Consider the following 17,114-nt stretch of genomic DNA (forward strand, 5'->3'; position numbering starts at 1 on the left):
GCAATGCATACCCTTTTTATTTTTTGCAAGTAGATGCATTGAAAGAAAACATAATACAGCTCACATTATTATATTGTATGCTACAATACCAGAACAGTATAAATTAACTGAACCAGTACTAACCAAATTCTTTATATCAGCTGCTCCACCACTCTGGGGACAGCAAGTCTTTATTGAAAAGGAACACACAGCACTCCTCATGCTTGTTCGCTTTTAGCTGATTCTAAACCAAGCAGCTCTGTACAGCACCAGTCTCTTCTATAACATGCCACTCCAAATCCAAAGAGGAGTAGGAGAGGGAAAAACAACCTAACTGACTTTTTCCTGTCTGTTTAGCATCATTCTCCTAAATTAACACATTAGAAAGAAGAAATAACACACTGTTCATTCCACTGCGCTTACCTGCTATGGCACATCCTCACTTTTCTCTTGCAACATTTTCTAAAGAGTTTTGCACACCTGCTCATGCAGAAAGCCTGTGTCCAACTCTCATTTGCTGGACCATGGGGCCTTCTGCAATACTAAGACTTAGCAGGTAGAGATGACTCTTCCTAAAAGAGTGAACTTATGAAATAATGTCAATTTTAACTGACTAGTCTCTTTTGATATGAGATAGCATCTTCAGAAATTTGGGGCAGGAGGAGCAACACAGCAGCACATTCACTACTGCAGAATTTGAAGTTAAGAATCTCTGAACTGCTACCAAGGCACTTAAAAATCCTACATTTTCAGGACTGAGATTCTGTATGGAAAAACTCCTCTAATTGGGTAGTAACACAACTGTGCACTATATAACATTCACAGCATTGCAAAAGGTTTTATATAACCATGTCATGGCTATTAACCCTCTCCTCTTTATGTGAGCCCTGGGTGCAATGTCTTAGATCTTCCTGAATCTCAGCTGGTCTGAATCAGCCAAGTGGTCACCAGCCTTGGCAGAGGAAGAGGAGATGAGTCCAAACACAGACAAATAAGGGGAGCTATAGCAAATGGAAATTTCAATTTCTCATTACAAGATTTTGTTCAAAAACTTCTGAAATATCAACAAATATCTTGATTAATTGTTCTATAACTATACAACAGATGGGTTGGGGGTTTTTTATTTACTTTTTCAAAATGTCTTCACTTTTTTCAACTTAGAAGCAGAAAGAGTAGACATTCAAATATTTAAAAAAATTAATTTTTTAACCTCTATTTTAGTTTCTAGTTTTTAAGTTTGTTAGACTTCTCTATTCTGTGGCAACTTTCTCAATTTTTTTCAATGTAGACGTAAAATATTCAAGCCTTTTAAAGATCCTCTCTGATAATTTCAAATACTACAACACAGCTAGCAAATTATTTCAAGCACAAACTACTTTAAGAGTTTGCTTATATTCCCAGCTGAGGAACATTCAGACTCCATCTGCTCCATCTGTTAATGCAGAGAAGTGGCTCTTTAAAACAAACCTTAGATGAGGGAAGTCTATTTTCTCCTCACAAGCACAAGCTAAACCTCCCACTTAGATGCCTGAAGCAAGTTCACTACACCTCTGCAAACTGGCTGGAAGTTTTAAAGTTTTACTAGTTTTGCAGATAAAAAAGGAGGCAATGGGTTGCTTTTTTCTAGTAATTGGTCCTAAAAGAAAACCATTAGCTACTGGTTCACTTTGTGGCCATCCATTAAATTACACAAGTACTTTGTTTAAATCAACTTTAATCAGCTACATCAAAGGTACCTGTTCAACTCAAAGAGAATTAATAAAATCTGTTATCCCAAAGGCAAATGTGGTAAGATGAGGGTGGCAAGCAATGAAAAGGAAAAAAAAAGGGGAGAGCAGGGCAAGAAGGGGGAATCTGTTCTACAGCTATTAATCTTCAAAGAACCACATTCTCAATTTAACCAACAGACATTCTGAAAACTTCTTGAGTCACGTTCTTCACTTACACCACTGCTCTCATACTATATTTGAGAAAGTTTAATACACTACAATGTCTTGCTTTGGGGGTTTTTACTATGCTAGTTTTAGGCAATTTTCCTCCTCACAATTACCTTATCAGGGATGCCAGGGCTGAAAGCAAATAGAAACTGAACATTACTCAAAATGTTTTTTTAAAAAACTGGTAAATTGCTATGTGTAATACTGCATCTTTATTGTTACTGGCTATTCTTAGACTCTTGATTTGCCACAACCTATTCACATAGAGCACTGCATCTACCACACATTCCCATACATTTATGAAATTCCTCATTGTACTCCACACTGACTTTTGGACATTGCAGTCTGTGGAGACAAGTGGCCTTTAAGTAGCTTTAAGCTGCTTCAAGGGGGAAGTCTGCCCTTACCACACATACACTCCATTCCCTCTCTTCCCAGATAATCCCACTTTTTCTCTAGGGTACCCTGCACTATGTATAGCACTGATTGCCCTCAAATATTAAACTAAATAGCACATGTAACCCCTGACCTGAAAATTGTTTCTCTAACAAATCTGTGAAGTGGTGTGTATGCCAAACCTTAATCAACTTCAAAGCCTTTCCAACAGCACAGAACATCCAGAGAATGGTGCAGCAATCCAGAGTGAGAAGACTTGGGCTCTTCAGTGTCCTAGAATAACTTTACTAGAAAATAACTTAATTTCTTTGATCTTTCAAAATTATTGCAAATTCCAAGAAAACAAGTTAAAATAAAATTAACCCAGAATTTGAAAACCACCTTCCAATCATACTTAGGATTCTTTCAACAAAGTAGCAAAACTTAACTTGGTAAGTGATTTTTTTTTTCCAGTAAAGACAAAACATTCTTCTTCTGTATTATAGTATGCATACATTACCATACAATACATTTCCAAGGAGCCTCTAGAGTGCCTGTTTCACAGCACGTAAAAGCTCAACTTCCTTCAGGTAGGTATGGAAAAAATCTTTAGTACTTGCCCAAATACCAATTGAAATTTATTTCACAATGATTAAAAACTGAGAGCTCTTACATTTTCCCTAGTACAGAAATAATTTCCAAAGTAAGATTTCTTATAATAAATAAAATTAGTAAAATAAATTACATTTTAGAGGTTTATAGTAAATATAAATGGCTTATATGTCTTAACACAAGGAATAAGTCTTCAGGATTTGTTTGTAAAATTCAAGAGACAGGTCTTTTACATATGGCTTCATTAACATCTTACAGTTTGCCCTCAGTCATATCCATCAACCCAAATAAGACCTCTACATAAAAGATGCATCCAAATGATTTCAATGAAGTGCAGTATACTCCACTAGAGAGAACATGTTTTAATTAACAGTTCTAATACCAGTTACAGTGTACAGTACTTTTACCAATCTACTGTGTTGTAATTATACAAGATAGGACAAAGAGACCAAATCATACAGCCCTCACCACAGTACAGACCCAAGTAAAGTTTTACCTCAAGAATAGCTGGAAAATTTGGCTTATAATATGCAATTCAACAGCTTTATTCAAAAGTGGGCAATATATTCCAACAAGAAGTCAGACTTCTGACAGCACAAAACTGCAATCCAATTTAAGTACCATTTTGAAATTAGGAACACATTAAGGAGTTAGATACTCATTGAAACAAACTGATCTGCAAGCAAGGTATTTTCTTATCAATGCTTTCACAGGTTTGATAGACATCATCTGCTTTGGTGGAAAGTCTCCCATTACAAAGAATAGACAGTATTGGAAAGTTTCAAATTGTAGTTTAAAAGGATAGGACATTCACATTTAGAACACTGACAGTCCAACTTCTCCATTTTAATAAAATACTATGAAACTCCCCCATCAGACTGAGCTATTATGCAGCCTCAAGTACATGCATTATAACAACAATCCCAGCATCAAATCACTTCAGGTAGTGAAGATGTTCAGCTGCAAGATCATACACAAAGCTTTCAAACCAGCTGGGAAGTTATAAAAGACAGGAGCTCAACATACAGAGTGTAATATGGAAGGACACACAGACTTGAAGTTTCCTCTAGCTTCTGGGCTCTTTAAGAACTCCCAACCACAATATAAATATGCACTCCTGAATTAAAAAAAAAAGGAGTAGTCTTCCTAGAATACAGAAATTCAAAGTAAGTCAAAATATTTACTTATACAGACTTTGGTTACACAGCTCTTTGTAGATATAGCAAGCAGCAAAACAACAATATGAGAAAGAGTGGTGTTATGATAGCTGAGTGTTTGAACAAAGTTAACACATAAAAAGCACTTCTAGACTGAAGCTGACTTGGATTAGAGTGTTTAAGTACTAGAAGGTGACCACAAACTGTAAACACAGTTCATCAACTTGAAGAAAGTGTTATGGAGCTAACACAGAAAGAAACTAGGGCAGATCTCATTTTAACATCTTGGAAATACTTTTTAAAACTAATTCTTGCAGAAGGAAAAATATGTGAAATGAGCACACAGTCAATTAGAAGTTAAGACAGATGAACAGAGTTAACAACAAATCTACAAACAGAACATGAAAACAATGAAGGAAAAATTAGAAGCTTGTGCAAGAACTTTGGAAATACACCAATGCTCAGGGAATTATTTAGACAACAGGGGAATGAAAAGAAATCTAAAAACTAGGAGAAATAACATATAGCTTGCTTACCAAGACTGCAATTTAGTAGAATTGCAAAATCAGCTAATGCAATTTGGGAATGACTCCAAGCTAGGACATAATGTTTTCTCAAGAGAACTTTGGCACAACTACAGTAAGAATATTATGGTTTCTTCTGTGAACTAAATTAACTGAAAGACAAATTGGCAGATCTGTAGAAAAGAGCAACTGATAGAAATTACTAATTAAACTTCAAAGTTAATAAAAATGCCCTCTTAACTACAAAGATGGAATATCTAAAACTGTTTCATTACCATTTAGGAAAAAAACTCTTTTTCAATTTTACATATTAAGAGATGTTTAATAATCCAGAGAAACTGGATTAGAAAAGAAGCAGCTTCCTAAAAATGAAGTGCAACATTAAAAAAAAAAAAGCACTGAAAACTGGTTACTCAGACTAGGTAAACAGGTCAGATCTCTGGCAGCAGCAATGTTAGATGAGAGATATAAAGGTGCAATTCCTCATGTATGTATTTGTACTGGCAGATACCTGATGTAAATTCACACACACTGTAAGAGGACCCCTGGGAGAGGAAAAGTACCTTAAATTCAGGTGTGCAGCACAGTGCTGACATGACAGATACATCCAAAATAGAAATATTCTTTGACTGAAAGCATATTACAGGATAGAACATTGTTATGCAGCACATTATGCAGTAAAAAGTGTAGTGCATTGTTTTAAACATTCCTAGTGTGGTGACAGCCTCTGAATGCCACAGAACGGCTGCTCCCAGCAGTAAATTATGGCTCTGAACTGAAAAAAAGCTATTGAGTGTGCATCAACTCCTGTAAACCAGTGCATTCTACAATTTTAAGGTTCTGAAAGAAGAAACATTCTGTATCTTGTAAATTTACTCTTTTTTTCCCAGGATAGGTCTTTATATTCCTACGCTATACTGATCTGGGGAAATGTAGAAGGATAGATTTTAAAAGAAAATGCTTTGTTCCAATTCAGAAAAAAAAAATCAAGTCTCAACATGTAATAAGAGAAAGTATTATATGGTATTATCTAAAAGTATCACTTTAAAATTTAGCTAAGTTATATCCCAATTGTACTTATAGTTCTAGCAAAATATAATTCAAATAAGTGTGTGTAACAGATAAGAGTTCAACAATACACAGAACTACATACATGCACTATTTTCAGTTATTTTCTCCAAAGTACAGAGAAAAAATATCAAAACAATATTCTGTAGTTGTTCATGTGAAATACATAAACAAATTAAAACTACAAATGAAGTATCAGATGAATATTCAGTATGAAAACAAGAATTTTTTTTAACAAAACTCAAATTAATCCTATGCACTTTTTCAGAATTCTGTTCCAAGTCAACATTTGCAATGAGTTTAAAAAAGACAATAAGACAAACAACAGTCTAATAAGGAATGAGTCCCTTTAGAATTTCCACAGTATTTATCTATATGAACATTTTAAAATTGAGGTGGTTTAAATATAAGAAATACCTTTTCTGACTTCTAGCCATTATAGAATACCCTCCTTATCTGTTAAACAATTAACATATAATCCTTAAGCTTTATCCCTAGTAGCATTTATTCTATCATCATATGCCCACTACATTACATGTTCTGTACTTTATGCCCACTGTGTTTTATGTTGTGTTATTTATGCATTCATTACATAAAAGAAATGCCATATGTTTTCAATGAAGAAGGAAAGAACAAATCACATTTCAAGTAAAACTTAACTGGTCACATCTATCTTGCTCACTTAAATTTAGTTTTTTATTACTTGTACAAATAGTTTGAAATTCTGCAATCAAGAAAAAAAAATTAATTCGACATTTTAAAACAGTTACATTCTGTCATTGTTACCTAGTTCCCTCATTCACATCCTCCCCAGCACTGGCTGAAAAATACTAAAAAGATTATAATTTCTTGTACATGTGCATTATTTAATCTTCATTGTAAGTATAAATTTGCAACACAGTAGTAACACTGCAGGTATAGAAATAATGTTTCCTATCAGGCATATGAAAAGATTTAACACTCTACCACAGTTGATGCTGGTGTATTTATATAGAAGGCTTCTCACAGATAAATTCAGTCTATGGGAGGTAGATGTTTGTCTATGAACTGTTTTACATCCATCATTTCCTGTTTAAAGATAAAAGTCTGTATTAGTTGAAGTCCTCTATTGCTACGTAATCAGCTACATTAAATCATGCTTTAACATTTGAGTTATAATGAGCAGCTGGGCAAGAGATATTGAGCAATCAGTTACTTAATTACCACTCTGCACACAAGTCAGGCTGATAACTTCACAGTGCTGATATGCACTTAGCGGAGGCTAAAATACAAGAAAAAAAAGCAAAGACTACTTTTTCTCTTCCTCTGGAGCTGAACAAGCATGCTACATATTAAGTTATCTTGACAGCACCAGGTTGACAGTGTAGCTAAGGCCATAGCTTCTTTTATACTTTAAACTTTTACAAGTTAGCAGCAGCATGGAAAGCCAACAACTCCTCCTCCTAACCATCCAGTTTCATTTTCAGCTTGCTTCATTCCTTAAGCAAAAGAAATACAGCAAACAAGACTGAGAGACTAATCCATGGTAATATTTTTTTTAATTAAGGCACTGTTGTAAGAAAGAACACCTTAGTAATATATTTGTGTAACAGCTCAGCAATATTACAGGCTCAATGCAGTACTACTCTGTAAATGTTACAAAGATGTTTTTCAAAGTTACAGTGCCCACAAGATGCAACAATCTAAATTAACAATGTTACTGCTGCTGGCAAATCTGTTCTTTGCTTCCTCTTGGATTTCTTGCTCTCATCGCTTACTTAGTTGAGTTCTGAAGCTCCAGCTCCCTGTGGCTGCAAACGCTGAAAGCTGCAGCTTTTTCCATTTTAGCAAATTCAAATGATTCAAGGAAGTTTCTGACCCGTCCCAGAGCCGGTACAAGGAGGAAGTGAGGGCCATGAGGTCAGGAGCAGAGGAGTCCACCCCTTTCTGGCAGCAGGAAATTCTTACATCAGCTCAGCTGTCTGCTGAGCCAGAACCATAAATGCAGGCTCTGAGGCTGCCTCTTCCATAGTGTCAGACCTCCCTCCCTACTCCTTCGATGTCTCCCTCCTCAGAACTACCAGGATTCTTCTCTCCAAAACACCATCTTGGATTTTTGCCATGAGAATTTGTCTTTTAATTCTAATTAGATTTTTTAACTGAGCAAATAATAAAAATTTAGGGAAAAGAGCATTTTCTAGACCAAGTTGCCTAGTGCCCTAAACACAATCTTACAAGGAAGTTCTCACCCATCATACAAACTTCTGCTTCAGATGCTTTTTAGCCCAGAATTCAGTAACTCATCAAAATAAACAGCATGAAGCAGATATTAAAAAAAAAAAAAAGAAACAAAAACCAAAACAAACAGAACAAACAAATACTAACCCCCCCTCACAAAAAGCCTACAAATATTAGTTTTGAAGGAAAAAGAATTAACTATAACCAGCTAAAACAGGGTGTACTTAGAAAATTACCTCAAGAGATGAACTATGCATCATGCCAGAGTATGTCTTGAAGGTTACATTGGCTGGATTTATCATAGTCTTCAGCTTCTCAACAGTGAGGGAACCAAACATTACAGGAACCAGGGGGTCACAGTCCCCATGGCACTGAAGAACAGCAATATCCTTGTTGACACCACTGATAGGGCCCTAGGAGGGGTGGAATTAGCCAGGAGAAGTGAAGAAAGAGACACTAAGTGGAGATAAGGCTAACACCTTTGAAATCAAAAAAACATGGCACTATACCCTGTGACGTGACAAGCAAATTGAATTCTGAGGGGAAACAGTACAATGTATGGCCTGCAAGCAGCTCCTTATGAAGTAAGCTCTGTACCTGACAACACATTAAGCTCAAAGACTTGCAAATAAAATTTTGACAAAAAGTTTTGTAACAGAAAGTCATAATTTCTGGCCAAGTAAAAAACTTGAAACTTTGCTCAAACACTCAATCTCTAATAAGATAGTGCCTTGCAATGGAACAAATGGCAGACAGAAAATTAGCCTTCAAGGAAAATTTGTTCTGTCCTTTAAATTTTCTAGTAGTGTCATTTTGAGCAAAAATAGCTACTGAGTGTTTCTTCATTTTCCTTACTTAACAAAATCTAAAATTTTAAGGCTCTATTTTAAAAACTTCCAAATTATCGAACAACAGTCATCTGGTAATAATGACGACCACTAATTCTTGCACAAGATTCAATCTTCAGAGATACTCATTCCCCAAGTGCCAATCATCTCAGGAAAGAAACAAATACCTGAGGAAAAGAAGCCCGTAGAGGAAGCCAGCAGCTGAGGGCTACGACACCTGCTAATTTCTGATGTGTTGTAAGAGCTGTATACAGTGATAAAGCACCTCCCTAAAATAAAGGGATATAAATATTATTAGAATAATGACAGTAAAGTTCTTTTTAATGTTTGCTTCAAGATCCCTGATTTCTCCTTTAAAAGTCTTTTCTTATTGGAATCCATTCTCCTTTAGAGCCAACAACTAAAACCAGTACTTATGTACAATGTTTGTTTTGCTTTTTCTCCTCCCTTCCAAGTCCACGTGGCCAATTCAGAGGTAAGCCAGCAAATTTACTGTAACTAACACTGTCAAAAACCCCCCAAAACCAAAGACTATTACTCACAACATTTTAGCACTGCAATAATTTTACCACAACAGTATTATCACTACTTTAATATTTAATTCATTTGCATGCAGACTGGGGGAGTTGATGTATGGACCAATTAATCAACTAACCTACCTACCACAGATGCCTTACAAGTGTAAAGGAAAAGATTTCCCAAATAAATCCAGACCACCAAATATCTACCAAATTCAATTAAAAATATGACCAAAATTTTCAAGCAAAACTATTTAGGCTATGTGCATAAAGATTTTAAACAGACAATTTACTTTAGTGCCTTTTTTACACGTGTATGTTCATTTTCCAGAGAACAGTCATTATTTGCATAAAACCAAAAAACTTCATTTGTTAAAGCAAAATTGGCACCTTAAAATTTTAGAGGCATCTAACATCAGCTGATTTCAATTTAAGTGTCTGGGTTTCTGAAGTTAATAAAGCTAGGTTTCTTCCCTAGAAAAAAAGACAATGGTTCTTTCCAACCATACCTTACCTGAGAAAAGCCTCCCAGAATAATTCTATTAGAAGGAATTCCATTTTTTACTTCTTGATCTATCAGTGCTTTAACTGCAAAATAAATAAAGGCCAGCTGTTAAAATCCACTCCATTCTCTACAAAGTCCAGAAGAGGAAAAATGCATTCTTCCTGGCATCAAGAGAAAGCTAGTGAAAGGAAAATTTAGGCTTCTATATATTAAAACTACCAGAAGATCTAGAGCACAGTCAGAAATGTCAGTGCCACTGTATCATTTCCAAAGAGAAAAACATGCAAATAGGTTTTGCAAAAGCTCCAGTGTTGGGAAGATGGCATCCTCTTCCAACTAAAAGCAACACAACTGGATGCCAATACTGCTCTGACCTGCTGCACTACCCAAAAGTTCTTCAAAAAAACCTACACTTGTTCCCATATTTCAGAGTATGAAGTGTTTATATTGGTGAATTACTCTACTTACTAATAAAGTTAAAAAACAAACAATAAACAATTAATCTAGCTAAACTTTGGTCAGTGATAATACCATATACAAATATTCTTTTCCCTAATAAATATTTGCTTTAGAAAACCTGTTTCAGACTGATAGTTAATTTTCAAGAATACCTGGAAGTACTTTTAAGACATAAAAAATACTCCTAAGTATACCATTCTCCGCCGCCTGCTTGATCCCAGCTTCATCTTCCTGTGAATCTGGAGAAAGTCCAATGATATCAAACCTTACAGAAACATCAACAAGAGCATTACTCATTAGAGCATCCATTCCAGTTCTTTAATACACAAATAATGAAATCTGGATGTTTTCCAGACAAAAATGTTAGCTGTCATATTGTTTATTGCCAACTACCCATAGATCACAAGAAACAGTGCACAATCTGCGAATGTGGCTTAAAAGACTAGATCTAGTCAACAAGGCTGTTCTGAGTTTTGACATCTTCTGTAACTTACTGCAGATTAAGCAGCACAGTTTTGATATTTGCTCAAAAAATATTAGCAGGAATTTTGGTGCATGTAGAAATTAAAATATGGTTTGAAGAAATAGAAGAAAAACACAAGTTACTCTGAGGGGAGAGAGGAAACCCCAAAATCCAATAAAACTGAAGACTGGTTTCAGATCATTGAAATCTACCATGTTCTTCTTGTTCTCTATTCAGAATGAATGTTCTAAAGAACAGTTTCTACATATCCTACTGACCCAGCAAATACTGCTCAATAGTAGCAATAATAATTCCACTCCAAGTCTCTGCTTCTACTAACTAGGAATTCAGACACAATGCATATTACAGACCCTATCTGTAGAATAAAAATGGGGTTTTATTCTAAGATATACAGATTAGTCCTTTGGAATAATCACTACCACAGATACAAAATGATAACTAGAATGTACTCATGACAGCCCTTTTAGTTCTGTACTTTTATAAGAAAAGATCTAAAGTAAAATGGTTTACGCTTACATGTGATTAAAACCAGATACTCAGGTTGTTCATGATTTTAAATTAAGAACAATGAGTTCATAGCCCCAGATATAATTTGATTAGAACCATCTGCATTTGAACAAATACTTACCATGATGGCATAGACATGTTCATGTTCAAAGAAACAGGCATAACTGGCCTAGAAATGAGAATGAACACTCTTGACATAAGATATATACTGAAATTCAATAATGTAGATGCAGTAACATCATGGAATTGCATATCCTCTGTCTTACTTTTAAGCAGTAATTAACATGAGCTGTTTTACAGCATCTGCTGAAGAAACTCACTTGAAACCTGCCAGCCCAAACACATTTAATATTCAGGGTTGAATTACCACTCTCTATAGAGAGCAAGCAAAACATTAATGGGCTGCTTTAAATGTGCATGTGTGTGAGTGCATAAATCTCACAAACATATGTTAATATACATATATCATTGACTTATTTGTATTTAGGAATTATTTATCACAGTTCCATTCACAAGTTCAGTGGATTAAGGCACCTTCTACAGCAGCATCACCAGGAGGCAGCCAAAAGCAGCACATGGTGGAGCCTGGCCATGCATGTTTCTGTCAGCAGCTGAATCTGCTTGGGCAGTGCCCTCACGGCTGGGCTCCCTCCCAGCCCTGTGCCATCTCTTCAGCCACAGCAAGGCAGCTTCAGGGGATCCTGCCATGGATCAAACCTGGACTGAGTTTTAATCTATAGCAACTGAGCAGCATAAGTTCTGTGGGGAAGGATTGAAAGAAGACAAAGGGCAAGCAAAGAAAACAGCAGATATTGCTAAGCTCCTTTTGAATGGTTCAGCAAAGCTGGGGCATGTGGTAAAATAAATAAATAAACCACAGCTCAGTAATACACAAAACTTTGTTTCCTTCTTTCCCTATCATCTCTGCTCCATGTCTGCCAAGACCACTGAAGCAAGAGACAATCTGAATTTTGTGTTAAAACAAATTAAGATTATACTTTATTAGTTTTTCTACCACCAAGCCAATAGTAGATAGATCTTACTGTCTTTTTACTGGTGCCTGACCATGCTTAGAAGTATTTCACTTCTCAAATTGCACACAAAGACAGCTCAAATTGCATTATTTGCTGAAAATATCAGCAATATCAAAATATTGACTATCCTGTCAATCTTTAAATTTCTTTGTAACATATGCAAGTTTCAATCTACTATACACACACCCAAGTTTAAGTACAGCTGGTTAATGCAAATTATGTGTAATGGTAAGTAAAATAAAATAAAAAAATTATTCCATCATAAAATTGTTTTTGACAAAAGATTGTTGGGGGGGGGGGGGGGAGAGATATGAACAAACAACCCATTCCACTGGGAAAAAATTCAAAAAATATAACTTTGTACCTAAGACTTTCCAAATATGTTCTCAGCCTGAATAAGTACCAGAACCAAAGTACAAATAAAAATGCAGTTTTACCCCAAAGTAAATCACACAGAATTTCCTGAAAACAAAAAACACTTAATAGCATCAACACTATTTTAGAATGGGCTTTTATATATAAAACCAAAATGCAGAGATAGCCAGATGCCATCTCATTTCTGAGGTGTCTCTCTGACATCTGCTCAAGTGTTTTAACAGATGATGTCTCTACAGAAAAAGGTAAAACAAGAAAGTTACAAACTTACGCGTGTGGGCAGATGTATTTCACATGGGGGCTTTTGATACCAGCGAGTGCTTCTGACCATCCGTGCCTGCAAACAAAAACATTCTCAACTGCTTTTAGGTCTTGGCTTAGCTCTTATTTCTGAACTGGTGCATCAGCACAGACCAAGTATGAAACATGCTGAATTAGATCAATATCAACACACTTTTAAAAAATATTTACATCAACCACAGTGTACTATGAATGTAGTACTAAAGTTAGAAGGTTTTTCCAGCCCTTGAATGGTTGTGGCATATATATAGCCAAGAAGACTTGATCTAATTTGGCTGCTATAGTTGTGGTGCAGCTAGAGAAATATCACTTTGGCTCCAGGCAAAGCCCACTCTGTATCTGTATCTGTCTGGCTTTATTAATTTGTGTGCCAGAACAGATGCACACAGGTATCCTGCTTTCAGGCAGCACAGAGGCTGCTTTGCTGCTCCTGCAGAGCTCAGACAGCTTCTCTGACAGCCAGTTGGCATTCTGGGAACCACATTTCTTGATGTGGGACAGTAGCAAACCGACACCTAAGCTAACTCCACATGGATCCAGCCCCATCAATCAGCTCTATTAACTCCAGCTCAGCTTGAATGCTCTTGGATTCAGGCACTCCTGGACAACACCCCAGACTGCAGTGGCTTTTTGATTTTAAGCAGATACTGTATATGAATGTCCATAACAGAACAAGATCTGCCCAGCAGGTGAGTTAATGAGCTTCCTCCAAACCAGAACACTGGAGAGTGTAAGGTCAAGACTCACGCCAGGCCTCATCTGAACAGGGACTGACCTTGACCCACATCTGAACCCATGCACTGCCACTGCATGTGCCTGCACTTGGCTTTCCAGAATACTCATTTCACCTATATTTCCTCATCATTTAGTATTCCTAACTCACCCACTAAATTAGATACTGGAAATTTGGTTCTAAGCAGGGAACACCTCTAACAAATTTGTCAGTGATACAGTTGAACTAATCAGACCAATAGCAGATCAGCCATAAAGGCATGATTGGTTTAGTTTTAATACCATCCTGAAAAGTTAATTAATGTATGCTACCTGAAGTTGAAGGCAATTCCAACACACTGACATTTGAAGCACTGACTGTACCTCAGCCTACTTCCTATCAGTACTTTTAGATATATTATTAACAAATTGCAGGAAATATGATTTGCACAATATTTGCAGTATCACAGAGGGTTGAATAAGAGTCTAAAGGAGAAATACCACTGAGAAAAAATAGTTACATAAGAATTTAGGGACATATTTTAGCCAATTATGAAGTTGACAAATTTGAAAAGCAACATTGTGTACATACTAACGCAGACTCCTTAGAACAATTCTTTATATGGCACCTTTTGTTCAGATTTTGACAAGTATGTACCAATCTTTAAGTGCCATTTATACAGGAGCTAAGACAGAAAAAGCATGTAACCTCTGTTAAACACTTTCCAGAGTAAGAAAAATGCAGCTGGCCAATGGAAGTGATCAATTTAGAAATTCATGTGAAGCGGAACAGGTCAGTTTAAACTGGGGGAAGTTATAAAATTGTTAATAGGTTTGCTTCAGGCAATTTTTTAGGTCACTCCTACAGCTTTTACTTAAAAAAACCACAAACAACAGTATGTCAAAGGTAGTGTATCTAATCTAATCTGCAACAGACTAGAAGAAGAAATACACCTAAATCACTGTATTTCCACAAGGTGTCATGTCTTGTCAAATGCAGACATTCCAGTATGCTCACTGCATTTGCAAGATTGAGGCTGTGCCTTAGCTCTGACACTGAAATGGAAATGCCACCTTGTCTAGGGAATATAACTTAGGTTAAAGAGAAAGTCTCTATTTTTTACCCCCTGCCAAAACAACACCGAGCCAATTTGCAAGGACTCAAATTCCAAAAGCTCAAAAGATTCTGCAATCACTTGCTGAACATTTGGTGCCAAGATGCAGGCAGTACTGCTGCCTCAGCTGCCTCCCACCAGCAGAAAGGAAGAGGGGTAATGCAAACAAGGTGTTGTGCCAGCACAACACATCAGAGCAAAAACCTCCACTTGTAGAATACTGCCAAGTGCATGGACTTGACTCTTTTTTAACTTACTAAATGCCCAGATTATGCAAGTTTTAATTCTGGCAGCTAATTTTAGTTAGTACTTTGGAAAAAATAACATAGCAAGTTTCAACCTAGATGCAACATTCAAGTTCCAGGTAACAAAAAAAAAAAAGTTCTTAAAAAAATATTATGTAATTTTAGCCACAAGGGAGCAAAATAGACAAAGCATTGATGCTATTTATTTTCAGTATCTAAGTGCCAATTCCTTTAAAGTCTTCCACTAAAAAGGCTTCAACACTTTCTTAACTTGTTAATTCAATGGCTTTAATGAATGCATGCTTATTTCTGGGCACACACAAGCTTCAAAAGGAAACATTACACCAGAGCTAGAATGCCTCCCAGAAATTCCCTACTCTTTCCATTTCTACTCCAACATGGAAATAACAGGAACAAGGCAACAGGGCATTACACATTTTATTTAGGGGTGTTTTTTTGGAATCTGAAGACCATATTTCAGAGACAAAAACCTGTAGCTATTAGGTGACTACTTTGGAGTTTGCTTATATAGATCAAAGAAGTCTGGACTTTAGTGTAAATATGGCATATTGATGAAGAAACCACGGACTAACAGCAGCTATTGGCAACCCAACAATCCACAAGTCTGGAATAAAAAAGAACTCTAAATTTAGACAAACACAGGAATAGCCAGAAACCCACTCTCAGGAAAGCAAATGATCAGAAAACCACAGACTTCTTTTTCTAAAAAGTTTGTCTCAGGGACAAAAGAGAAATCACATTTAGACCAAATTAGGTGAGTAAAGTTTTCAAGGACTTAGTGGAAAATTTTAATTAAATAGTAGTCACCATCATTGCAGGCCATGTGAAGTTTTATCTGCTGTTGGCCGCTGCATTCAGTAAAGGGCAAAATAAGAAGCTTAAGTAAATTTTAACTGCTCATGTGCTTAAACTATGCAGGTCATATTTGAAAGTATAATAGCTACTGAGTATGCAATAGATCAGAATACACACCCGGTATCTCCTAATCCGTGAAGAAAAATGACCTGAGGGAAATAAAACAGCAACAACACACAAAAAAAAAAGAGACAACAAAGGCAGAGGTTTAGGATCACTGAACAGGCACACGAGCCCCAGGCGCCCACCCAAGGTCAGGCGCGGTTCGGAGCGCGGCACCACTTTCTCCCAAGAAAACTCCGCTTCGCTCACTTCCCCTCCCCGGCCCCGCCGCCATCAGCGGCCGCTCCCCGCGGGCACCGCTGCCCTTCCAGGTGCCGAGCCCGGCCCGCCTCTGCACGGCAAGGCAAGGAACGGGAGCGACCCGCCCGGGCCGGCCCGCCCGCCCGCCATCCCCCTCAGCGGCCGCGCCTCGCCCCCCGCCTGCCCTCCCGCCCGCGGCCGCCGCGCCAACAAAGCGGGGCGGCGGCGCTGCCTGCCCGCGCTCCCGGCCCGCGCCCCGCCACACTCACGGCGGCCGTGGCCTTCCTGGCGGCCGGGACGATGGCGGGCAGAGGAGCCGACATGTTGTTGCCGCACATGCACCGGGCTGCGGGGCGGCCGGCGGGACACGGGCCAGCGGCGGGAGGCGACGCGGGAGGCGGCGGAGCCGGTGGGAGGGGCGCGGGCGGGCGGGCGCCTGGCGCTGAGCTGTAAGGCCCGGGGGAAGGAGGAAATTACGGTATTCTTAAATAGGTGAAATAGAAAAGGCTAAGTCACGGGATGGCAGGAAAAGCAGCACAAATATAGCAAACAGCACGGCGAGACGGGGCTCGTCTGTACTCTTCGGGTCAGATGCCTTCACCGCCGAATTAAACCTCTCGGCTTACAGCTCCCAAGTCACTGATTCTTACTCATCTTGAGATGTGTTAGGCTATTCAGGCACTCTGGTTGGAGTTACTGGATCATTCCAGTCCATTCCAAACACTTAGACCAACTCTGAATATGTATGGCAAACACATTTCTATCAGAAGGGAATACTTTGTTCTTTGTCTTCTATTCCATACATCTCTGTCAGATATTTACTCCCAGAAAATCAATATGCTCATTGTGTTTGCCTGGTGGTAAGTGGCTGCCATGGATGCTTGTTTGGCAGCTCCAAGAGCAGCTGAACACACACTATGCTTCTTTCACATCCTTCCCACTGATGTGTTCCATCCCAAACAGGG

The 17,114-nt window shown here is 37.7% G+C and overlaps 1 protein-coding gene across 2 annotated transcripts in view; it reads right to left on the bottom strand.

Annotated features, from left to right (window-relative positions):
- Window positions 1–17,114, bottom strand: part of LYPLA1 (lysophospholipase 1) — a 19,354-nt gene continuing 2,240 nt past the window's right edge. Inside the window, exons 1-9 of one of the 2 annotated variants that reach the window (XM_074551058.1) lie at window positions 16,419–16,694; window positions 15,964–15,995; window positions 12,871–12,936; window positions 11,312–11,359; window positions 10,394–10,464; window positions 9,750–9,823; window positions 8,885–8,986; window positions 8,106–8,282; window positions 1–6,720 (exon numbers count right to left, since the gene is read on the bottom strand). In XM_074551058.1, coding sequence (XP_074407159.1) covers window positions 6,667–6,720; window positions 8,106–8,282; window positions 8,885–8,986; window positions 9,750–9,823; window positions 10,394–10,464; window positions 11,312–11,359; window positions 12,871–12,936; window positions 15,964–15,995; window positions 16,419–16,487 — 693 coding nt within the window. In that variant the 5' untranslated portion in view covers window positions 16,488–16,694 and the 3' untranslated portion in view covers window positions 1–6,666. Of the gene's footprint in view, window positions 6,721–8,105; window positions 8,283–8,884; window positions 8,987–9,749; window positions 9,824–10,393; window positions 10,465–11,311; window positions 11,360–12,870; window positions 12,937–15,963; window positions 15,996–16,418; window positions 16,695–17,114 lie in introns of those variants that run through there. The other variant, XR_012582459.1, reaches the window with a different exon arrangement.

This window comes from Zonotrichia albicollis, chromosome 1 (assembly GCF_047830755.1).
Source record: "Zonotrichia albicollis isolate bZonAlb1 chromosome 1, bZonAlb1.hap1, whole genome shotgun sequence".
Classification (NCBI taxonomy): Eukaryota; Metazoa; Chordata; class Aves; order Passeriformes; family Passerellidae; genus Zonotrichia; species Zonotrichia albicollis.